This window comes from Cloeon dipterum, chromosome 2, assembly GCF_949628265.1.
Source record: "Cloeon dipterum chromosome 2, ieCloDipt1.1, whole genome shotgun sequence".
In the NCBI taxonomy this organism is placed as follows: Eukaryota; Metazoa; Arthropoda; class Insecta; order Ephemeroptera; family Baetidae; genus Cloeon; species Cloeon dipterum.
The window spans coordinates 23,319,279-23,344,504 of record NC_088787.1 but is presented as its reverse complement, the minus strand read 5'-3'; the positions used below and the strand labels follow the sequence as shown (position 1 = coordinate 23,344,504).

General features: G+C 38.9%; 4 protein-coding genes and 1 long non-coding RNA gene across 6 annotated transcripts; all 5 read right to left on the bottom strand.

The window, feature by feature from the left end:
• Positions 1 to 1,871: 1,871 nt before the first annotated feature.
• LOC135935369 (uncharacterized) lies at positions 1,872 to 3,376 on the bottom strand. The gene is made up of 3 exons (XR_010574209.1): positions 3,207 to 3,376; positions 2,513 to 2,715; positions 1,872 to 2,449 (listed from the first exon to the last, which is right to left on the bottom strand). It is a non-coding gene; the product is annotated as an uncharacterized LOC135935369 (long non-coding RNA).
• Positions 3,377 to 3,986: 610 nt separating this feature from the next.
• Positions 3,987 to 6,065, bottom strand: LOC135935366 (uncharacterized). Its single transcript, XM_065477635.1, has 5 exons — positions 5,860 to 6,065; positions 5,426 to 5,582; positions 5,005 to 5,286; positions 4,554 to 4,834; positions 3,987 to 4,406 (listed from the first exon to the last, which is right to left on the bottom strand). The coding sequence occupies exons 1-5, from the start codon at positions 5,958 to 5,960 to the stop codon at positions 4,214 to 4,216; spliced, it is 1,014 nt and encodes a 337-aa protein (XP_065333707.1). The 5' UTR covers positions 5,961 to 6,065; the 3' UTR covers positions 3,987 to 4,213.
• Positions 6,066 to 7,881: 1,816 nt separating this feature from the next.
• Positions 7,882 to 14,599, bottom strand: LOC135935957 (uncharacterized). Of its 2 annotated transcripts, XM_065478596.1 has the most exons (8): positions 14,453 to 14,599; positions 12,374 to 12,619; positions 11,886 to 11,993; positions 11,603 to 11,728; positions 10,550 to 10,633; positions 10,308 to 10,439; positions 10,007 to 10,128; positions 7,882 to 8,710 (listed from the first exon to the last, which is right to left on the bottom strand). In XM_065478596.1, the coding sequence occupies exons 2-8, from the start codon at positions 12,617 to 12,619 to the stop codon at positions 8,584 to 8,586; spliced, it is 945 nt and encodes a 314-aa protein (XP_065334668.1). In that variant the 5' UTR covers positions 14,453 to 14,599; the 3' UTR covers positions 7,882 to 8,583. The 2 variants fall into 2 exon arrangements, with proteins under 2 accessions (XP_065334668.1, XP_065334669.1); XM_065478597.1 differs by lacking the exon at positions 10,550 to 10,633.
• A 4,820-nt stretch (positions 14,600 to 19,419) lies between these two features.
• On the bottom strand, positions 19,420 to 20,947 carry blp (mitochondrial import inner membrane translocase subunit Tim16). The gene is made up of 2 exons (XM_065480216.1): positions 20,608 to 20,947; positions 19,420 to 20,550 (listed from the first exon to the last, which is right to left on the bottom strand). The coding sequence occupies exons 1-2, from the start codon at positions 20,811 to 20,813 to the stop codon at positions 20,355 to 20,357; spliced, it is 402 nt and encodes a 133-aa protein (XP_065336288.1). The 5' UTR covers positions 20,814 to 20,947; the 3' UTR covers positions 19,420 to 20,354.
• Positions 20,948 to 21,381: 434 nt separating this feature from the next.
• CCT8 (chaperonin containing TCP1 subunit 8) lies at positions 21,382 to 25,117 on the bottom strand. Its single transcript, XM_065478741.1, has 7 exons — positions 24,966 to 25,117; positions 24,078 to 24,380; positions 23,410 to 23,811; positions 22,851 to 23,096; positions 22,559 to 22,683; positions 22,334 to 22,466; positions 21,382 to 21,938 (listed from the first exon to the last, which is right to left on the bottom strand). Exons 1-7 carry the CDS (start codon positions 25,023 to 25,025, stop codon positions 21,570 to 21,572), a joined length of 1,638 nt encoding a protein of 545 aa, XP_065334813.1. The 5' UTR covers positions 25,026 to 25,117; the 3' UTR covers positions 21,382 to 21,569.
• Positions 25,118 to 25,226: the final 109 nt, after the last annotated feature.

Here is a 25,226-nt window from a genome sequence, read left to right as displayed (position 1 = left end):
TTCAACTTTGAGAGTTATCTAATGCTTTTATGTCCTGTTTTTTCAGTTTTACTTAATATTAATTTTTGTTTTAAATTTGTAAAATTATTCTTTTATGCACGTATTATTTGCAGGGGATATATTTAGAATTGATTAATTAATGATTTTATTAAACTCAGATATTCGTGCAACACTTTTAAACCTACACAATTTGTACATGTTTTTATGCTTCCCTCAAAGTCAATTTTCTTGCCGTACACGTTTGAATATGATATTTTGAATTACCCTATTGTTTATTTTAATGTGAGCCAGCAGAGAAACTTTGCCCCGTGCCTTTACCAACATCAAAAAACAGGTATCAAAAATAAAATCAAAGCATTGATTCAGTGGTTTGTTATTTATGTATTTTTATTCTCATAATTAGTCATAGATGATAAATTTATCATAGTGAAAGTTATTATCAATTTAAGTTCAATAATTATAGATCATCAGATCTATGATTATCTGTTAATGCACTCGAGTTCTCGTTCATGCCACAAAGTCGGCGAGAGATTGTTCCATAACCGCTGGGGCACTGAGAGACACTCAAACGGCGCCAGGAGTCGCGTTGGCCATTATTTACAAATAATGCATTTAGTCACGGTCCGCTGTAATCTTTGACCGAAACTAATTTGTTTTGCTACCTTCCAGACCATGCTTTTTACATTGTAGGCTTCATGGAAACTCGCAAGGTTCAGTTCTCTGAGTATTGATTTGGGATGACTTGCAACAATTTCAATGCTGGCCAAGTTAGGCAGATACGCAGAAGCATTTTTAATCATGTTGCTGAGCGCTTCATATTTATCAGCGGTTTGAATCGTGTAATTCCCAGTTATTATGTAAGCGAATCGGTCGAGCTGCCTGAGGATCTGCTGATTGACGATTAACCTAGACACTTCCCTCATGTTGCTCAAGTCAAAATTCATTCCTGTTAATGTCAATCGTTTCAGTTTTGGTGCAGAAAGTATGTTGGAGAGGAATGTTTGATTTCCATGACTGTAAAATAATGAAAAAAGTCGTAATTATTAATTTGTGATATGCTCCCTTTTTTCTTACAACCTGTAGCAAAACCATGAGAAATCTTGCAGCTCTGCAAAAAATTCAATCGGGGTTGAATCATCAGTTATTTCGATTCCAGTCAGTAGAGCCAGGCTTTCCAGTTTCGGGCAAAAGGCAAATAATTTTTTAAGCTCGTAAGACAATAAACTCGTCCCATGCCAATAATTGTCGAGTACGAGCGAGCGCAAGTTGGGTCCATATGTTTCCAGGAATCGGCTCAAAACGGCCGCTGATGGAATATTCCGCAAAACTAAATGTTGGACTTGCGGAAACAGCAGCAGTGAGTTACCGTCAAGTTCATTGTTAGGCCAAGTTATCTGAAAACAAGCAATAATAGTCAGCCGATGTGTTTCACATGAATATATACATCTTTTTTTTATCCCTGTCCTCTCGGACCGGGAAGGGCGCGCACTGCACTATCACGAATTCTGAAACCCCCCGGAACTCAATAACACCGCGAACGGATAACATGGGCGCACCAGGCCGCACAGGGACCCAGCCCACTGAAGGGCCACTTGCCTCCGCACCGAGGACTTTATTTTGAAACGCTAGACATTCGTCCCGTGAAGCCAAATCACGCGCGCATGCTGGAAAGGTGCAAACCAGCAAGTAGCGAGTCGGCGCCGGTGCGCCTCCCAGCCCGTTGAGCAATTTGAGCATTTCATCGAGCCACTAAACTAACCACTTTTTGCCATCTCTGACATTGGGCAGCCAGCATTAGACCCCCGAAATGATAAAATATCCTCCATTGCTTTGACACTCCTGAGAAAACCTTAACTGAACTTACATTGAGATGTGTAACGTTGGGAAATAGCAGGTGCCATGGTTTTGCAACTTTTGAGCTTGGGCAGGGAATGCTAAAGTGCCGTAGCTGAGCGTTGGTGTGATATTCAAGAGTGAAGATTTCAACAACTTTGCGTGGTACTCTGATGGTATAGCAGTCCTGGACAATACTTAGATTTGGCAAGTGTTGATAGCATAGTTTAATCAACCGATTGATAAATTGCAAGACGTAATCGGGGTCAATTCTGTTCCTATGACCTGCACATTGCGCTGCTGAAAACAAAATAACTTTTAAGTGTGAAAAGCTACTTTTGAATTCATTGAGGTCTCCTATAACGAGACATTCTGGGTCAAGTCTCACGTCAACAGTTACTAAATTTTTCAATTTCTTGCATATGAATCTTAAGTCCAAAAACTTGATTTTGAAATTGTAAACTCGAAACACTTTTAGCTTTTCCATCCTGGCAATTGCTGCCAAAATTTGACTGTTTAAGATGGCATCGCAAGTGATCGGTTCACCCCACACATTAGTCTTTGTAATAGTCAGAGATTCAAGACCAGGGGCATGGGTTGCAATCACATGCAGCACCTGTTAACAATCGACAAAACAGCGTTATTAACATATATTAAAATATTTACACACAGTGTTTACCCTTAAAAGTTGTTTTAATTGGATCTGGTGTTTTGGGCAAAATGTCAACAGTTTGGACAGCTCGATTTCCTTAGGCTGAGCATCCGCCCTAAGCAGATATACAAAAGCTTGAAGTATTTTTTTAAATTTGTCCATGTTTCCATTATCATTTTTGCACGTTAGGTTCGTCAAGCTGAACAACAGTTTCTGGCGCAGACATACAGCTGAAAATAGATGGGAGTTATCAATGTCGCTTATAACTTTGTGTTCATATATTCGTTCATGCCGCGGAAATACGGCCCATCTCTTACCGTCGCATTTGTAAATAATGGCCCAGGGCTAATTGCGGAAATTTCCACGGCACGAACTTATTTTATGTAATTCAATCCTCGTCATAATTTTCCGTTCCACAATTAATAATACATATTTATAATATTTTAGTTACAAAAAAAGAAAGTTCAAATATACAATATACAGGATTAAGAGTGCTGGCAACCCTGATTTTTTAATCCACTGAATGGGTTGCCCGCTAGTAATGAGAATTACAAACTTAATTGGTGGCCATAGTGTCTACATCAAAATAGTTCTCATAAGCTATTGGCTACCAGCCGAGTTGCGGGAACGATCCAATTCATTCCATTTTGAAAAACTCAATCATCTTCCAGTTTCAGATCTTTAAAAAGTAAATAACACTATTATAAGCTCAATAACTCACGCAGACATTTGGGATTTAATCTGTTTCCTCCTTTGTTTGCGATGATGTTTCCCAAAATGACATCAACAGTCAGGTCTAACAAGCTCTTCTTTCTAAAGAGGTTATTCAATCTGACTTTCGTCAACTCTTTTCTTTGGTCCGAAACGTCACTCCTGCGAGAATAGAACGATCATACCGCTTAACATTAAATACATTCCAGACAGTAAATTAAATTTTTGAAACTGCTTGGTCATCATTTGGTATATAGTTTGAGTGTTCAGCTATACAAAATAAATCACAGCCAACTCAAAAACTAAATTAATATCTTTACTCACCGATTTCTCCCCAACATTTTTCGTTACAAATACTTTTACCCCACGTGTCTGCTGCGCAGTGTTATTTTATGTTCCTCCCCCTTCGGAATCAGGTGGTACGATCGACAGAGGGTGTTTTCTCACTCCCCTAAAGGAGGGGTGAGCGCGGGAAAATGTAAAGGTCGTATGTATGAAGATGTGTGTAAATTTTATGGAATTGAAAGACGATTTAGTACTTTTCTTGTAGAATCATAAAATTTTAGTAAATTTTTTTATGAATCGGCAACTTCGAAACAGGATATTTAAATCAATGATTTATTTTTTAAATTCATTAAATATAAAATTGTGTATCTAAAATTAAATCAACTACTATTGCATTATGTTAACACACGGATAAAGGTCGCTCAGTTATGGAGCGATTGTCTCTTATAATTGTATTTTAGTCTAAATCTGAAAAATGCTTGAAATAATAAATAAAATGCTTTCTCAAATGTTTTGTTTTTTTATTTCACTTCAATATTAAATTTGTATTTTAATAATCAATAGAAAAAGCAATAAATTAGCGTAAAATAATGACGAAGCAAGGCATAATAACTCATATAATTCACCCCTTCAATTACGAAAAAATATGAATACAGTTATTTACAATTTAAATTGTATTCACTAGTTGCTATGAAAAATTAATAGCACAATCCACAACTCAAAAATGGTGAACTATAAATCGGGTTTATCTTCTCCGTCCTTGTGTCCAGTGATGGAATGGCCGAGACTATTGAGATTGGGTAGCAGCGCGGAGAATGACTTGGCCAGCGCGTTGCACTCGTCGCCGGCGGCCAACAGCAAATCCTCACACGCTTCGTCCAAATGACCCGACTCGGCGTACTCGCCCGCTTCGCCAAGCAGCTTTCTGCAAGATATTCCTTCATTTTAAACACATTTGCAATCAAATATTTTGCATGAATAAGTCATTCCCTCCAAAGCGCACTCTTAAAAACAAACTAGTCTTTTATTGATTAAGCTGCAAAGTTAAGAAATGTTTTGTTTGGCTTCTCACTTGAGGCTATCATCTGGCAATGATGTTGGCGTCGAAGTCAGCGTTCCCTGTTTGCTGGCTTTGTGCAGATTGCAAGCGACAACGGCCCTGCAGTTGGTCAGAGTGTCGACCAGGTCGTAACGCATCTGATCGGCACCGATCTGGCCCTGCAGCCATGCAGAAAGTTGCAGGGCACCGCTGTGCTCCAGTCCGGGCATCATCACCGGCGGAGCCTCTTCTCCTTCTTCATCCTCATCTGCCATGGTCAGGTCTGTGTCATCGTCATCATATTGTTCATCCTCCTGTGCAAAACGACATTGCTTATAATACATTTGATTCTGAATGATCGTGCTTAAAATTTTTGCAAGATGGGCATAAGAGTATTTTTATCCATCCTGAATGTAAATTCATACAAGCGAATATGTTTGGCTTTTTAGATTCATTTTGGACTTCGCGAGAGATTAATTTTTACCGTCTGAAGGTCTATGTCGTTGCTGTATTCAAGGAAAGGTTCTGGTTCATCGTTCAGGTCACGCGGTCTCCTGCGCTTCTTGAGTCGCATCTTTTTCATCGCTTTTATGGTGAGCTTGGTGCGGCCGTTGAAGCCCTGCTTGGCGTTCACCTGCGCCAAGGCGATCAGCGGTCTTCGCCGCCGGTTGAGGGTGAGCCGCGACGCGTTAGCAGTCGTGCCGGTGGCTGCGGTGTTGTTTACCATGAAGAGAAGCGTCTGTTGCTGTCCGGCAGCCAGATTTTGCTGCGCAGAAAAATGATTTTTCCTTAGCAAATTGTTTGTATTCAGAGAAGGATTGAATTTAATATCTTTTCCTCAGCAAACTTAAATTTTAACCAAAATTATGTAAAATTTTGTCACGGCCTCTCAAATTGATTGTCACCTGCAGCATATTAAGAAAGAAGAGGAAGGACAATAGGGCTAGGGCGCTGACGGCCGCATTGCTCGCAGTTGTGCTACTTGAGGAGCCGCCACTGCTGCTGCTGCTGCTGCTCCAGCCACTGCTCTCGCTCCGTCTTTTCGATTTTGATGTTAGCAACCTTTTCAAAACCAATAAATAAGAAAATAATTTAAACACGAATATCCCAAAGTGTTATACGTGATTTTAAGCTCTGCAATCGCACAGTAGAGTGCTAAAAATGTTTTCCCGATTTCCTCTCAAAAGAAATTCGCTTAGTATTTTCTACCGCAATTTATAATTAATAATTCTAATACAATATCCTGACTTTGAACCGTCGGAAACTAGAAGCATATGTTCACGCTCGTAACGTGAATCCCTTCCAAAAATATTAATAGATTCTGACAACAGCAGCATACCCTGGAGTGGTGTAGTAGTCCATTCGAGCGGGGAAGCCCCTGTGCTGCATAGGCAGCGCCCTGAGGGACGTCGCCTGGCTGCTGGCGAGCCCGTACGACATGCTGCTCGGCGGCAGACTGACTGACTGATTGACTGACTGACTTGGAGACAAAAGCTGCAAAGTTAATTGTCTGCTGCCTGTCTGATAATCGTCGCGGCCCCGATCCTGACACTGTACCACCGAATGCTACGAGCACACACGCTCGCAATACAGATGTTCAGCCGCGTGTGACATGCTGTCACCATTTCAGACACGCATCGATTAGACGTAACAAATTTTATGCAATTAAATATACTTGAAATACTTTTGAATTGCGAGTGCAGTTGATGATGGAAAAGTAGGGCATAGAGACAGTTTTAGAAAATAGGGTGATCGTAGTATTTTTTTAAATCTATTAAAGAGCAATATTTGATACTGCAAAATACCAGGTAATCTTTGTTGCCAATGTATGAATCAATTCCTAAGGATACAGTTAAAATCAATATTGACCTAATATTTTAAAAAGGAGGCTGCAAAGTTAAAATACTTTTCAAACAGTGAGGAGTATCTCCCTACTTGACGTATTGTCTTATTTCCCAACAAGGAGTTTCCCCGGAAAGTGCAGTTCACCGTTGGACAGATCTCGTCAAGAGTAATCAAAATCTGCGAAGAAAATATGGCCATAAGGCGCTGTAAATTGTAGATAAATTGGCAGAAATGTAATTTAAATTGTAGCAATAGGCATGATCCTATTTTGACTGTTTAACATTGTTGAAAATTATTACATAAAACTAACAATTCGATCAGCTGCTTGGTCTAACTAGCAATAATTCTATTAATTTTTACCCTGTATTAATCCACTTTAATTAATGAGATCAACCAAACGGTAGTATCAATCTGAATATTTTATTTACCCTGCAGCATTTATAATTTCATGGTAAAAGTAATCTAAATATTCATTTTTTTAAACACTTCCTAGTGGTACGACAGAAAAAGACTAGCTATTAAATAAATAATCTTGTTCCATTTTTAACTAATAGAAGGATTATTATGCAGCCCGCGGTGACTGGTTGCACGGCAGTGCAGTATCATTTCCCTGCAAGGCGTTTTGGATTCAATTTCATAGCGGCAACTATTGAGCTCTCAAACAATATATGTATGCTTATTTCTTATAAATATATTATATGTTTATGCTTAAATCTTCTAAAATTTTATTAACGTTTTTATCGATGCAAAATTAACTTGATATGAAACTACTTAACACAAAAATAATGCTGAGGTAAAATGCAAAAAAATACCGTTGTTACGGTTGTTACTCTTGCGGCGTGAAACAAAAATTGTTTTTATTTCGCAAGTAAGAAATTTTTTTCAGTGTAAGCACACAGAGTGCCCTCTCGCACGGAAGTGATGGGGTCAATTTTTTAAAAATTAAATGATAAAACCCGTGACATGCAAGTCTCGTCAATACATTCCTGTTAAGATAGCCTCCTTGCTATTTTACTTCAGCAGAGTCATCTAAGAATGCATTAAGTTCAGAGCTGATTTTAGCTAGTAGCCATAAATTTATGTAATGCTTTAGTCTTTAATACCAAACAGTGTAATACTTATTTTATTATATTCTTTGTGAAGTCCTATCTATTTACTTATTTATCGGAGGTGGTAGTTCAGGGAACAGTTCCTCTGACAGTGAGAAAGAACGGTAAAATCCCTCCTTCGGCCGTCAGCGGGCAATTTGCGCCAAGTAACATAAAAAACAAATAACTTGATTGCTGGGATCGCAAGGGATGACCCTATTCCTGTGAATTACCGTCACTCAACCGATTTCCTATTTGTCCCGCAAGAAGCCAAGTAAATAATAATAGGTTCTCAATTAAATACTACTGTGTTAAGTATTATCGGGACAAAATCAGTTCAACTAGATGTAGTCCCACATAATCAGCCTTTTGAACTGATCACAAAATTTTTCAACCACTCATATTTTTTTTGTTTTCATTAAAACACATTTTTCCTTTTCCACATTTTTATTACATTTAAATGTGCAATTATAATACATTGTCTTTTTTCCATTTTTTAAGCAGAACCTTGCACTGCGCTGCAAGCTACGAAAATGAACTGCTTTTACTTGACAAGCACTCCGAGAGGCTGCTTTTCCAGCTAGATTTCGCAGCCACACTCTTTGCTGGCAGAACGACAACAAAATTAAAAAAAATTAATAAATAACGACGCGAGTGCGTTGGTCGCTGCTGAAATAAATAATTAAAATGCGTCGACGAGCGAGCGAGAGAAAACAATAAATTACATCGTTTCACAGTCTGCAGAAGAAGAAAAGGGGACTCGTTTGGGTCGCACAGTCTGACATCGGTCCAGAGTCGGTCTGAGTGTCGTTAAGAGTAAAAAATAAATGCTGCTTCGATGCGCCCGTCCAATTCCTCCACCTTTTCCCGCGTCTGCCCATTTTAACCTGGATTTGCGTGTACGCATAAACTCGTCAAGCGTCAGTTTGTTTGTTCGTTTGTTGGTTCGTGGGGTGGAGCACCAAAAATAATTGAGCCGATTTCAGTCCAAGTTTTGTCCATTCCTCCGGGTCGAACGTACGTTGGGAATAAATAAATTAAATATATCATTAAATAAGAGTGAAAGGATGAGAGGGTTCCTTCGCAGTGACTGGCATCCCGAGGGGTTTTTCCATCGCTCGTTCAGATAACTAGACGTCGTTGCAAGTTTCGTAGGCCGTAGAGCAGTTGACGCCGCTTCTGCCGCGACGGCTAGCTTCGTAGTACTGCGTGAACGGCAAGCTGCTCGTCTTCTCCAGGAGCATGCTGGTCGTGTACCTGAGAATTTTTTTAATCATTAGCACGACCGTGATGCATACTAATAAATGAAGCAGACGAGAACAGGGTCACGCAAATATGGCTGCCAAGAGAATCAGGTTAGCATTAATTTTATTTATTATTAAAAAATGAATGAGAAAATCACAGAATTCGGCTAAATTAACGACGTATTCACTCTCAAACTCACAACGATCACAACACACTATTTAACAATTAGCTTTTGTCTATTTTTAAATTTAATATTAATAAATATATACTTTAAGATTTCATTATTAAGTCTTATTTCTCAGTTAAGCTTATCAAAAGTAATTAGAGAGAAACTTTGTTTTTAATATCTTAAACACACCCAACCCAAAATACAAAAAAAATCATTGAAAATGTAAACAAAATCATATATTTTGCATGACAATGTTTAGTCAGGGCAAGTTGGATTTTTCAATTAGTAAATTGATCATAAAATATTTGGACCGTTGCAAACCAAAAATATAGAGCAAGTTTTTGACTATCTTGTTAATAACACAGAAAGTTTGCAGAGTATGAAAATTGCGTGCGTGCGTGCAATGTTCCTCGTACCGGGACAAAAGGAGCGGATAACCTCGATTTGCGCTGTGGCTGCACGACTGCTGGCGGTTTTACCGGATTATTATTAAGGAAACGATTGCTTCGTTATAGTGCGCAAGTATAGGAGCAAATGCTTTTTCATTGAGCCTGCCAAGCGTCCGCGTCGACGGCCAGAGAGAGAGAGAGAGAGAGAGAGAGAGAAAGAGAGGAGGAATGCGCGCGAATATGGGTCAACGAGCTGTGTCTGCTGCGGCAGCATCTCTTTTGAGTCGCGCCGGGGTCGACGAACGCGATACGTGCTGTATATATGAATTATTTACCGAATTATCACCTGGCCAAGTCCGCAAGCACATAAGAAAATGAATGAGGAATATTAATTAATGACTTTCTTTGCATTTCAATTCGACTACAATTTTTTTTAAATATTAAGTCTATACTGATTTAATGTGAAATTCAGTCTGTTTAAAAAAATAGGAGTCAACAATTCCTCTGATGAAATTTTGGTTACTTTCAAAATACTGGATAGTGGTTGTAAAATATCCAGTGGATGCAGTTTGAAAATTCTGCTCTCACTCAAATGTACAGTTTCCAATTGCCGTTGAAACTGTAGTCGGCTAAAAATAGTACCAATAAAAGTTGGTCAGCTTTTTCGTCCTTTTACTGCTTCCGTGCGCGCGGAGCGAAGCAGAAATTCACGCTCGGACGCAGATATGAGTTAGTAGAATAAATACTCACGCTGAGAAGAGGCAAAGGGAGGTGGCACCACCCTGAAGATCGCTCTGGCAGCTCTTGCTTCCTTCACAAATGTACAGCTTTTTGCACTCATCGTTGGAGGTGTTGATTGTCTTGACGTACGCCTAAAATCGAATTACGGAATTGTTTAGTTTGTTCAGGGTTCCTGCAATTTGTGTTTTTAGAAATATTAAAAGAAGACCAAATCATAGTCTCAAAAGTCAAAAGATAAATTTTGTTAAATAACTAAATTACGCAACTCTATCATTTGCTCAAATTAAAATAATTAAAAACGTAATGGTACCTTCATGAGGGTAATTCCGGCAATTCCAGCCTCAGACATGATGTCCTTCTGGCCGATGGATCTGGCGTTTGCGGAGCGCTGACTGAAGGAGGTCTTAAGGGCGTCGAGGAGGTTCACCACGATGTTGATGAACTGTGGAAATGTTTGTTAACGAATTGGCTTTTTCGAGGTTGCAGTCGAGAGGGATTTGTGCGTGTATTTGTACAGTATTTATATGAAACTTAATTGTATTGTGAATGTACCTCGCCAGCCTGTTTGGCCATAGTGGAGACCTGCTCAGGGTCTTTGGCGCCCATGACAGCAGAGAGCACAGCAGTCAGCACACCCTGCGACCAGAAGCGTGCACTTTATTTACACATCTGTCACCAGCAAACTACATATAAATACTGCTAAAACTATTTTCAATGTAGAATAATGTAATATTAGTGCTATTCTCATTGTCAGCAAAAGTGGGATTTAGAATAAAAAAGTAATGTTTCTTAGAATTTTAATTTTAAATAATTCCCTCGAAAGTTTAAAAATATTATAATTTGAGATTTATAAACGACATGATCTTTTCTCAAGACTCAAAACCCCGAAAACAACTTAAAAGATTGCATTTTGAAAACATTCTAATAGTAGTCTTAAATTAATTTTCAATAATTGCGTGATAGATTGATTGGTCTAATAAAACTTATGAATTCTAGACAAAACTCTAATAATCCCAAGTCTTCAATGAACTGATATGACTAGGAGGTGCAATATTCTAAAACTAAAATTAATTTCTAATAGAGTGAAAACTGAAGGATATATGGTGTTCACGAGCCAAAGGACGAGTACAATCGAATTCCAGCGTTGGCACAGAAAGGAAGTAGGCCTCGCAAGCATTGTGTATGTATATACCTTCGGTTTCTGGCCCGGAAAGTAAAAAATTGCTCGGTTTTCCTTTGGCAAGCCGACCGAAGAGCAATGAAACCGAAAAACTGAGCTGATCATCTTCGAATGTGTGTCGTCGACTTTCCTTTGTTGGATGGAGCGCGAAATAAGGAAAATTCCGGCGCGTGAAAGTCCAAATGATATAATGAGTGTGTGTACACGAAAAATATATATTATAAGCACCTCAAAAGGTACATTATCTCAGGTCGCGGTGTGCAACCGAGCAGCCCCGAAAGAGGATATAGAAGCGGCAACCTTTTGTCAATTGTGCGGCTCGAAAACGGTTGCATGTTGAAAGACAATGTACATTCTCTACATTTCGGTCGGGAGAGCAGTTTCGAAATAATTTTCTACTATTAACATGTCAAAATAATGCCTACCTGCAGGGGAGATGCGTTGTCAACCTTATCAATTCCGTCGCCGGCGGCCGCACCACCACCAAGGATTGCGGAGAGGATCTTCAGACCGACAGCCAGAATGTTGGCCCAGGGAGAGTTGGAAACACCCTGTCAAAGTCACAAACTTTTTAAAGAAAAAGCTTCCAACAGGTAAATTCAATAGATGAAATTGCTGCAGTTTCATAAAGAAACGCAAGTTCACTTAATATTTGGTCACTAAGTTTGTTAAGAAGCAAGGAAAAACGATTTTGCAAATTAAACTTACGGAGTCAGTGTCAATGCTGTCGGACTTGGTGGGTCCAGCGTTGAGGGCAGGGGTAAACAAGAGCTGCATGATGGAGCTCAACATGGTTCCCCAAGAGAATCCATTCTCCTGTTTAATCAAATCAAACCCAAAAATTAAGTGTCATGTTGAGAAAAATTTAACAAGAATATTATGCAATGGTTATTCTAAAAAATGTAAAATAAAAACCGTCATCGCCCAGAGGGACACAGGTATAAAGAATCCTGTGCCCTGTCAGAACTACCAAAAGAGCTGATTTTTTTAAAATTTTGGACACCGATTGAAAGAGACTTTGCATCAAATAAGAAAAGATTTCAGGAATAATAAATTAATTGTAGTAAAAAATTATAAAAATCACAAATGACTTACAAATAGAGCCTTAGTTTTATGAAAAATTGTCCTGGTTTTTGTTTCTCCCATTTGACAACGGCTTATTGCCAACGAGTAAAATCACATTTCTTGACACGAACCTGGATGGTGTTGAGGGAGATTTCATTGTCAGAATCCTTGGCAATCTTCTTGGTGGGTTTGTCGTATTTGCGTTCCTGCTGCGCGGAGGGGTAGGCGGCGTCAACGTAGGAGTGCTGGTAGACGGGTGAAAGACGCGCCTGGCGGGCGCTCGGGGGTGGCGGCACGGCCAGCACGGGCAAAATCAGCCCGCTGCTCGCTACCAGCACCAAATATGCCAGGCTCAGTGTCCTGTTGTCTCTCGTCATCTGCAAAAAGCAACACACACGACGCAAAAAGTTAATTTTGTATTCATGTAACATCGGAAGTTTGCTGAGAGAGCAGAAAATAATTGAATAACATTTTTACAATTGAACCAAAAGCACTTGCGGAAATTTTTTAATGATCCGTGGTTAATTAGTGATTCTGTAGCTTGGTATAATGAGGAATAGCTGTGTTTCAGAACCTTAATTATTTTAACATTATTTTCCACATTTTATTCGCATATACAGCAAGAAAAAAAAGGAAAAATTGTTTAAATCCACTCATAATTGGCGTTAGTTAATGCTTGTTAATTGAAGTTGAATGAAATAATTTTATAGTGTAATCCAACATTATCAATTATAAATTGGTTTGATTTTACGTGGCACAACATTGATATTTTTAAGGCACATCTTTTCGGAATTTGACTGCAAAATAAACGCAGGAGCTTCTATTGGAAATGTTTGAATCACAATCATATTTCAATAAAATCTAAAAACTTAAAATAGAAAATTAATTCACAGGAAATACTAGGCATGATTCGTCATTATTTTTACGGTTAATTCCTGTTTGGAAATCGGCGAATCAGTTGACCGGATTAGAGGCGATTTTATTCATGTTAGCAAACCCGGAAGCAGTAAATTGATATATAGTTTTACCCTTTCTATTTAATTGCTGATAAACTAATAAATTACACATTTTTCCTCCTGAATACTAAGCAATAAATTTGCAACAGGATGAGTGGCCGCGTTTAAAACTGAAAGTGGGCAGATCGTTTCCAGAGAAGTCCAATTAAGAGTACAGTTTTCAGCGATTAGCGGAGGAAGGGATGAGCATTTTAAATCTTCTACGTGCAAAGTGCCAATTTTGATGCCGTTCCTCAAATAACCGGTCGGAAGTCCAGAAAAGGTCGGCATGCGGAATGCAGTCGAGGTGGCGATCGACGCCGGTCCCGTTAGCCGCCGCCGCGACACTTGCAACAAAACTCCTCTCTTCTCTCTCTTTCTTTCTCTCTCGCGGCTATTATTTTATGCTCATATAATGAGAATACAGCGGCGTAAATATTCACCGAGAGCGGGTAATTGAGGGCAGGTTGATCGCTCTGTTTCTTTCATCGCGCGGCATCTGTGTCTCTCGCTCATTGTGAGGCGGCGTGTGAAGTGAGCCGTGCGCGCCTTCTTCTTTATAGACCCAACTGATTATGTAATGCGGTCCCGTTATTGCCTCTCCAAATATGAATTCTCACTGCCGGTCAAAATACGGCCCTTTCTAGCAACGCAGATGCGCTTCGAAGCAAAAAGCTTCCGTGACTTGCAAAAGGATGAGTAAAAGAATAGAAAAAAGCACAGCAGTGCTCGGAAATTAATTTTCTTTGCAAATTTGCTGATTTGTCACTGATTGAGGGTCACCGATTTTGCATTTTCCTTTGTAAGGTGCTTTCTTTTTAAATGATCGCCACTGCGCTTTTTCTAAATCTCTCTCGCGTGCGTCACTCTCGACGCACAAAGTAGAAAGTCGGGTGTATATGCAAGCGTGTGGCGGTAGCGGCTGTGCATCCTCCTTCTCAATGAATCAGACGGCGCAGGTCATGCTCTCCCGGTAATAACAGGTCGGCAAAAATTACGGAAGCAAAAAGTACCAAAAAATCACTAAAACGACATTTCTTCACCTGTGTTTAAATTCAACTTTACGATTCAAAGTTGAGATTAAAATGCTAACAAAAACAAATTGCAGAAACAATTCAGATCATATATTAGACAGTTTCCAGAAAGATTTCCGGAATTTCAGCTAAAGGAGAACCGGAAGGAGGAAAAGGCCGGAAAATGTGTCAGTGTGCCTACCTTAGCTGAAGGTGCTCGTCGAAGGTGAATGCTCTCTCAGGGTACCTGTCGTCGAGTGAATGTCTGTGTCTGCGTCGCACGGTGCAAATGAGTTGCGCGGCCGCCTTGAACTTGGCTTTTATACTTGGCCGACTTACGCCAGGCTCAGGAGCAGGGGGAGCTGAACGCCTGCAGACCAACGGTGCATGCCTCACGGAATTCCTGCCACTGCTCGCGAGACCATCTGAAAGCCCCATCCTCTGCGCCAGCAAGACAAGACACATCGGAAGAAAATGCGCGTACTACATTATTTGTCCATTTCTCCGTGAAGAGGATACTAAATTAAAGATGTCGAGATTTGATTAGAATCACGAATTGTTTAAGTCAACACCTAAATTTTGGGTGTGATATTACTCAAATGATTTTTATAATATATAAAAAATCAGTTAAACAATTTTCTGTTTGCACGGTTATATGTATAGAAGACACAAATATCAAATACATGTTTTATTCTTGAACCTCTCTCTTTGCTCAGCACATTTCGTGGGATATGAACTCACTGCTGAGTAAAATCGAACACCGCCGGGCATTTAATATTATTGGGCATCTATGGGCGTATGATGATTCGAAATTCGAATGTTTCTAGTAATAGAACACAAATTAACGTCAGTTATTTTAATAACTATTTATTGGAAAAAATATCAGACTAAATTTGCTGAAAAAAACACGCCAGATCGTTTTGCTTTACGTGTCTTGATGGTGTCCAATAACTTTCTGTTTTACTTCCTATATTAAACTGAAATAAATTCTATTGGAAGAATAAGTAGTCCCCGCCCCTACTGTGACTTTTGTTCAAATATAAAATACTCGCATATACGAAGGAGTGCAATCCATGCAACACAAGCCTTTTGAGAAATTAAAACAATCCTTACCAAAAAACACTCAAATTTGAAATTCAAAATTAAATGAGCCACTTTGCAAGCCACTTACAATTTAAGCGATTTATCGCTCGCAAAATGTGCGACTCTAACTCATTTTTAAAATACTCATTGCTGCATGAGTTAAGAACTGTTTGATATTTAAAATGTAGATATTAAAATATACCCTTTCTTAGAATTCATTTAGATAGTCCAGCAATATTTATTTGTAAAAAACGTAAAAAATGAATATTCTGTTGTGGGTCTAGCTAAAATTAAATGTTGATGATTTGGCAAGACTGGCAACATGCATGTTTAAAAATAATGAACTCTCCAACGCAATTATTTTTATTTTAGACGCATAGTTCCTTACTGTTCGCGTTCTTTTTTTTGAGACAAAAAGGCGCGGTACTGGTGTTCCACCCTGATTTGCGAGGCGTCGTTTGCGAAAGCCTCACGCATATCTGACCTATTTCGCGACGATTAAATGCCCAAATGTCTGTTCCGTTGGTGTGTGCAAAAAATGTGGACTTGCGAGGCACTTCCATAAATATAAATAAACGATATGGCCATTTTCTGTAGAGGTTAGTGATGCAAATTGATGCAAGTACCGTTGCGTTAGTATCAACTTGACTTGCTTTTTGGCCTCTTAGTGACAGTTCCACCCGATTTGGACATTATTCCGACCATAATTAAGGGGTCACTAGCATTTGCCATTTTTGAGAGATAATTAGCTTGTCATTCTAAGGAACTATTCAAGATTTTTACTCGTCCTCAAATTTTTCTCTAGACAATAAACTTCTATAATCTTGGAAAGTAGCATGAAGGCAGGAGAGAATTAGTTAATCAGTTTTAAAATATATAACGGAGCTAGAAGCAATTTGCAAATTAAACAGATGAAATTTCCTAGCATTTTATTACAGAATTAATTCCTTGGCAAGTAAACGTGCCGCTCCACTTTGCAACGTATTCCTTCTAGCTTATACCGCAATTTATTTATAGTTGGTATAGCACTTCATCTTTGATGTTAACACTTTGACTGTGCAACATAAAAATATCTTAATGGTTTAAAAGTAACCGTTTAAATGTGCCGAAATAAGTGGATAGAATATTTCAACACTTCAAATTGAATAAAATTAATTAATTTATCGAGCATATTACACGCTGCAATTAAAAACTGCAAGTTGAAAATTAATTAGTTCATGAAACGCCGATTTTTAAAATACAGTTGCGAAGGGAATTATTACTATCATTATTTAATACAAAGGAAACGGAACTTTCAACGCTCTCAGAGCCACGTTGCATTTCACGGCGTTTGTATGTATTGCTGATATAATGCCTTTGAATTTATTTGTGCATGGATCATGTGTGCAGCGCAGCGTTGACAGGCTCATAACGTCCGTCGCTGACCGAAAGCACAAACACGGAGCCTTTTTCTGAAGGCGCAATGCAAATCGAGAATACTGTTACATTACAACACGTAGAGGCAGCGCCAAGGACCTGAGGAAAGTAACAGTTACCTCCGCGGCCAGTGCGTGTGTTTGTGTTCACTCTCCGGAGCCAGAAAGACATACACACACGAGAGATCAATTTGCCGAAACCTCTAATATACTGTTTCGAGTTCGCTTCATATGCTGCACGAAACTTGTTTGATCTTCTGTTATTTGAACGTCAATTTTGTTCACTGTTGGAGTACAGCAGAGTACTAAAATATTGATATGACACAAAAAAAACAGATTATTTTTCTCTCATATTATTCACATTCCTGATTATCAAATCCGCGTTTGGTTTGTTTTTCTCTTATCAAATCATCATAATATATCAATAACAAACATTATCTTTTATATAAAGTGTATTTTGGTTTGAAAAAGGTTAAATAATATTTTAGATTCAAAATACTAAAATTTTTTAATTGATTATTTTTGCCATTTTTAAAAAAAACAGGTTTACCATTAAGAATAACTATTGTTTAGAAATTAAATTGCATTCAATATAATTGAACTATTCAATTTTAATTTTTAAATTCCACTAATGTCTTTCCGTCCTGAATTAACCAGCGCAAAACTTTCAGGCATTTGTTATTTTTAATTTCATAACTTTCCTATTGTAAATAGTATTTTTCTACTCAAATTTACTTTTTACTTATAATGAGAGAAGGACTATACATTTTAAGATAGATGCTACACGGTCTATTTTAAATGTAAATCATATAAATTTATAAAAAATAATTTTCTACAAAAATGGTGTTGTATGATTTCAAAATAATTTGTGCAAAAATTTAAACCAATAAGAACATCACAGTAAAATTACTTCGTAATATTGAGTATTTTTTATTTTAAAGAACCAACATTTTCCTTCAAATATATTTTTAGAAATAAAGAGGCTTGTATCAAGAACGCTGGAGAGAGAAAAAAACCAGATTCTTAAAAATTAACTTCGCAGTGCAAAAATCAAGATTTGGCAGCGGCATGTCGGGTCGGCGCGCAGATTTGTAACGGACGGTGGCTGGGTCGGTCGGCCAAGGGCACCTGGGCACTAGGAGAGCGCCTCTCGTGACGTCACCCTGTGTGTCACCAGGAGCTTGGCGTACTCGCATGAATGTAGGAAATGACCTCGGCGGCCGAGAGGAAGAGCAGACAGCCCAGCTTCTGCAGCGTCTTCTTCTTCGCCTCAAAAGCCAATTAATATATTCCTGCGCGACTCAAATTCGGGTCCGGCGTACGTGCGGTGATTTTAAGGTCGCTGACACCATATGACCATATTTGAGAAAACAGAACACATGGCGATGCGTGGATTATCTTGCCAGAAAATACCAGAGTGAAGCGGTTTCTGCTTTCCTTTTTTTAGTCAAAATTTGATTAATTGATTGCTTGTCTAGAGCAGAAAGCCAGAAAAAAATAATTTTATATGAAATATCATATAAAATTGAAAAAAGATTTATCAGTGTAGATCGGAGTGCCACATTTCTACCATAAATTTTTCTATTAATATTAAAAATGTCTTGCCGATAAAATCTCTGAAAATAATTGATACAGATTAGTGCCGAGCAGAGGTTCGAGAAACTAATTTTGCAAGCCATCGTAATTAATAAAAGGAAAGAAATTTAGAAATGGAAAAGGTACATAGTTGCGAAGTTCATTACCATTATGCCACTGCTGTAGTAATATTTAATTCCTTTGTTTAAATTACCCATGGTTAACAATCCGAAATGAATGGGAGTTCAGCAGCTTACTTAAACTTTTGAGTCAAACTAGGCGTGAAATAACATTATTTCATTCTCTCTGCACAAAAAGTCAAGTGGTATTATAGAAAAGTTTCCCATTGTAAAAAGGCAGTCGACTAAACGGCAACTCTTTTGAAGCAGGTTTTTCTTGATCCTTGGAGGCTGGTTGATCAAACTTGCACGAAAGCATCACTTACAACAGTTTAATGCAGAAAGAAGCGCCATTGCTTGAGGAATTTCCTTTCTTCAGCAGTCTCAGTTCCCCAAACCCCAAAGATTGAATTATTTTCCTTACTCGTGAATGTGTACACATGTGGTGATTAATTTTTCCCTTTTTAATTCCTATTTTAAAAAAGAATATAATTCCAATAATTATTGTGGAGCATAATAATTTTTTAAATTTTATTCAGTCAAATTAGAAATCTTTTATAATGACGCAGAGATCGGATCTGTGAAGCCTGCATGCATCTATGATAGAGCAGGATTTGGAGGGATTGGCACGCGAATGAGTCAGCGTCTTTCGCCTTTGTCATCAGCGTCAAGACAGAAAAGTTGCCGGCATTAAACAAAGCGAGCTGCGATCGAGGAGAAATTTCCCTGATTGTGAATGAGGCTGCCGAGCGCATGCACTAATGACAGTTTGCGCGTCTTTCACCTGCAACAACGCGGCGCGTAGCCAGCCAAGCTGCAAACGAACCCTGATTTACTTTTGAATTGCAAGATGCACTTTTTGCCTTTGCTTTCTATGTCGCATGTGTTGTCTCTTAATCACTTGCCTCGAAAAAAGCGCTCAGTTTCTCTTCAGAACCATTTTTCGTCAGAGCTGGGGCAGCAAAAATAAAAAGGTCTTTTACTGTTAATGGGTTTATTTTCCTCTGCAAAAATAAGCTAACACATTGTATATAAGTTATATGCCGAAGATAAGAATTTTCATTCACTAAACAGCAGTTTGGAAGAAATTGCCAATCTCAGAGTTGTAGGTTAATCACTGCTGGACAGATTTTGTCTTAAAATATTATCGCAAGGTTTTTTTTAAAAAAAAGAAAAAATACAAGGTAAAATTTTCACAACAATTAAGACTACAGAAGTGTTCGTCTCATATTTTTGCTCTGCTCAGCTTTAGTCTTCCCATTCATCTATCCTTAAAATTTCCCCAACCTGAAGAAAATTGTTAGAGGAAAATTACCACACGCTGTGTTAAATTTGTTTGAGAAATTATTTTAAAGTATCTAGTTAGAGAAATTCACTCGTTTTTTCTCTGATCCTTTTAGCACTAACTTGCTGTTACAACCCTGCTGTTTTATTTTTCTTTGTGAAAATTTAAATTTTGTTTGCTGATAAATTAATGAAATTCAAATATATACTTAACTTAATCTATCAAAAAATAGTCCAAGATATAGGGACTGGAAGTCACAGCAGACTCATCTAAATCTAGTTATTATAGATAGATTCTAGAATATATACAGCACGATTCAAAAAAAATATGTTAACATTTAATTTTTAAAACTTATAATTATCAGTTAAAATATAGGGGTAGCAGACCTCTCTTTATCCTATTTGCACCAAAATTAGGTGCGAAAGTTACACTATCAGTTAAAGAAAAATATTGCATTAGAAGTTAAACCATCAAACCCTTTTTTCCCTCTGGTCAAAATTATTTGGATTGAAAGACTTTTCTCTTTGCTTAAGACCTACAATATATTTACTAGTTTGTGAACATGCCAACAATTCAAATTCAATGGTTCAAGTGTATCACCAGGCTGAAAAGAAGGGCGAAATGTGTTCACCTCTCTGGAGGATTTTCTTTAGACCCTTCTTGTTTTGACCGGCTGGTGGACATGGCTTGCTGCTTCATTTCTTCGTCGATCCTCTCCTTAGCGCGGAAAACCTTGCTTTGGAGGTAGAAGGATCCACCCTTGGTCTTGTCGTTCAAGGCGAATAGGGTTTCGTAGCGCTTCTGCACCTCCTCTGGGTCCAATCTGTAAAATAATCAACCATAAATAAATAAATAAATAATAGGGTTTGTTGGATCATACTTGGAGACATCGAGAATCTGCTGCGCCTCTTCCAGGGTGATGCCAGACCTGAGGTTGGACTGCGCCCTGGCTGCTCCCTTCTGGCCTCCGCCGGCACGCCGGGCGGCCTCCTGACTTGCGGCGTACTCCTGCTTCAGCGCTCTGGCGAAGGCGCGACCCACCACCTGCGCGCCTACCAAGATGATTTGCGCTAGATACTTGGCCATGCTGATCTCTTCTCGATTTTCCACTCACGGCGACATTACTTCGACGAAAAAATGTTTGTTTCCCAGTTATCTTGGGAAGTAAAATCGTAAACACAGCGACAGCAATTTTGAATGTTCACATGTGTGAGAACAGTTGTTTCGTCAGAAAGGGGCGTGTCGCACACAAGAAGCTAGGGAGTGCGCTTAGGAGATGATTTGAAGCACTTAACAATAATCTTTTGATTGATCTAATTTATAGAGAAAATGAATTAATGTTAAAGCATTTTCTAATGGTATCATCAAATTAGATACAAATTTTTATGATCGATATTTTTCAATTCCCCTAATTGCACATGCTGAGGTTTTTCTATAATATAAATCCAATTCTCTGCAGTTGGTGATTGCAATTAAAGTAACTTACTTAAACACTGCATATTTTAGCCAGTAAGAAAAAGTGTGTCTATGTAATTAGAGATTCCTACGCAGGCAACGTAAGTATTTTCAAAATTGAGAGAATAGAATTAGTTTTACCATGATTAGAATTAACGATTTTAATTACGTTATGGTTTATTGAGATGAGACTAAAACATTTTTTTGTTATTCCAGAGTTTATTATGACGGAAAAATTCACAGTGTCTCTGCACAGCTGAAAACATATCTCATTGGAAATATTAATAAATTATAAAATAGGCCTGCAAATAAGTGTGGCTTGAACAGAATGTCTTTGAAGATTCTCTTGTAAATGTGCAGCACGGCGGGCAAAAAGAAAATTTTAATCTAGTCATCATCCTGGTCCTGGCCACCAGGTGCCCTGGCGGCAGGCCCACCAGCTCTCTTGGCCATGATGATCTGGTTGACCTTAAGCACGGTGCACGCCGCATTAGTCGCGTACTTAAGTCCCCAGTACTTGGTGACGAAGAGATCGAAGATCTTGGCCTCGGTCGCATTGAGAAGGTCTCCCGTATCAACATCGATTCCGCTGGCCGACTGGCCCAGAGCGTGGGCAGCCTGCAGCTTGGCCAACAGCTCCGTACCCTTGACTCCTGAATTTTCAGCAAGCGCCTTGGGTAGCGCCTCCAAAGCCGCTGAGAATCTCTGGATAGCATACTGCTCCAAACCAGCGCGTGCTTCGCCAAAGCGACCAACCTGGATAGAAGATTTTCATTAATATTATAAGCCTTTCCAAAAACAAAATATATTTTCAGCTTCAAAGAAAATAAAATTTGTTCAAACTTAACTTCTACCAATTAAAATTATTTTAGATTTAAAGTATTACTTTTTTAACTTTATTGGTGAAAACTACATAAGGCATACAAAAATACAGCTATCAATTAACTATGGAAAAAAATGTAGCTCAACTGAATCAGATGCAAAGAAAAATTTTGTTCTTATATTTTCATTGATCCCTCTAAACTTTCCATCTGATAAAAAGTCTGATTTCTTTTCCATGCATAAGGTTTATTTTTTATAAATTTATGTTTAGCCAAATATACAAGCTGAAAAGAGGAAAAAATAACTTTGATATAGCAATGGAGACTTACCTGCAGGCTGAGTTCAGCTTCTACTGCACCTGCACCAGGAACCAGCCTGTTGTCTTTCGTAAGGCCCTTATAAGTGTTGACTCCATCGTCAATGCACCTCTCAATGTCATCCATGAAGTTATCAGTGGCACCCCTGTACATAAAGAAACGATTAAATTGAGGTGATGGTTTGTTTATATCTTTTCAGGAAGTTGAACACTGACAAAGTTGTAAAGCCAAACTCACCTGACAACAACTGTGGAAATCCTTGATCCACCTTCACCCATCCTGAAAATAACCACTCCAGTGTCTCCAACTTCATCCACAAGGACCGAGTCAGCAAAGCCCAATTCCTCCTTGTTAGGGGGCGTCTGAAATTTCAAAATTAACACTTAACACATTTTTTTTGTGAAGGTGCGGTGGTATTCAGTCAAAACCAAATGGTTTCCAAAAATGAGATTTAGAAAATTAAAATGATACGAAACATCAAGAAGTAACATATGCTGATTGTTTGCTAACATTTATTGGAAAGTCATACCAGTCGTGGAAGAGCAGTAGCGCTGGTAGCCTTGCACAGCCTGCGCAGATCAAACTTGCTGGTCAGTCTGACAGCCATGATGTCGTACTTGTTGAGGTAGTGGAGCGCCATGTCGCCAAACTTGCCAGCGGCGACGACGACATCTGCACCAGACTCCTTGATCGCCTTGATTTGGTCCTCCAGCTGCGACTCCTCACCACGGCTGAACGATTTCAGCTCATCTGCTGATTTAATTAAAACTGTGCCCTACAACAAATTAGCACTCTAAATAAACAACCGAACAATAATTGCGAAATAAATTTATTACAATAATTTATGTATTTTAATTTTTAACTTCCAGAGTAACCAATACACTTGACATAATGATTTAATGATGGGTTCTCTATAACTTCAATTGAGGAGCAAATTTAGCATTCTAGATGTGATTTTTCCACTGACTTTGAGCCCTTAGTAATGAAATTAAATTATAGTTGGTCAGAGAACAAAGAAAAAAGGTATTTTAGGCTCAGTTTGTGTTACATAATAATTTAATGCACATCATTATTTTTAGTTCACTTACGGAAGTTTCAGTCTGCATGATGTCCACAGGACAGGTGTAGAGCGCAATCTTGGCATTAGTCTTTTTGGAGACATTGCCTTCAACAAAGCGCTTGAACACCATTCCAGGCACCACTTGGGACGAGAAAATGCCGCAGCCTGAGATTTTGCAGATGCGAACGTTGTCCACGTTGAAGGTTGTGGTGCTGTCTGGCAAGATGGAGACGCAGGCCTTGGTGATTAAGTCGGTGAGGAAGTCTTCGTGGCCAAACTGTTTGCTGGCAATAGCAGCCTTCATCGCCTCAGCCACCTGAGCGTGGTCCCTCAGATCCTTAACCTCTTTGCATACAAGCGTGGGGAGAATTTCCAATGCCTTCTCCAGCGCCATTTCGTAGCCTTCCACCACCTCTGTTGGTGTCAAACCCTAAGGACAAAAATGTTTTTTTTCTTGTTGAGAGCAAGCCAAATATTCATTTATATAGAAAATTCTTCAACTGCCTATCGCCCATATCAAATGCAAAAATATCATAGTGAAAATTTGAAAAAAAAAGAAAGCCTCTTGATTAGAATAATTAATGAAGACCAATAATTTCACATTTCATTTAAATTTTGCTTAACCCTATGTTGAAATTTAAATTTTAGTGTGTGTTGCTGATCTAAAGGTTTCCCAGTGATTAATGGTTTACGCACCATTCGCAAGAGATCCTCGGCAGCCTCAAGGAGGGCTCCAGCAAAAACAATGACAAAATTGGTGCCATCGCCGATCTCCTGCTCCTGCATCTGCGAAGCGAGCACAACCATTTTGGCGGCTGGGTGCTCCACGTCCAGCTCCTTGATGATGGTGGCGGCGTCGTTGGTCACGAACAGCTTCTCCAGGTGATTGATTACCATTTTGTTCATGCCGTTTGGACCATAAGCACTGCGCAGGACGTGTGCCAGCTCCTTGCAAACTGTCACATTGCGGTACACCACCTCGTCCAGGCCACTGTACATCTGAAATAACAACACGGTTTAATCATTTTAACTGTCACATATTAATACGGTCCCCCGTGGTCCCCCACATAAAAAACTGGACTTCCAGACATTTTCAGACCTTCCTTTGAGAACATATTTAATAAAACATTGTTTAAGAGCCCCTTCCCCGCAAGAAATGAGTCATGTTCTCCAAGACATCTCTTAATTTATATTTTTGCTATTATGACAGAAAGCTATTAATGTGTTTGTGTGGGTGGTGCTGGGTGTTTCCTGGTTCTGTCACTGGCCCTATGGATTGAAATGGTGAATTTCGTAACTTTTTAAACAAACACCACCATTTCGTATCATGACTTAGTCTTTTTCAATCCGATTTGTGTATCATAGACGTTCAAAAGTGTGTGGATTATTATGATTTAAGTAAAAAATTAATTAAAGAACAATCTGGAAGCAGAGCCGGCAATCTCGGCTGGGTGTCGCCCACATGGCGCTTTCAGAGGCTTCCCTGGGTCCGGCTGCAAGTCCGACACCCATGAATGAGGGGTCTATGGAAAGCTCGTTTTTCAAAGAATAGGGAAAGCGTCGGAAAATCGGTGACCGACTTACCTTGGCGCCATCCTTCAGCATTTGCGCCATACCGGGCGCTCTTGGCACGTGCAACGCCATTGTTTCTGTTCGCTTCACTGACTGAAAAGGAAGAGGGCGTGACCGATTCGCATTCGGAGCATCAGAGAAAAACCGGCCACCAACTAATCTTAATAACCGGTTCTTTTGTCTGAAAGATGATTTTATTATTTGGAGGATTAAAAATCACAAATATTCAGGGGGTGAGTTAATAAAATAAAAAGTTTACGAATACAGTAAAAA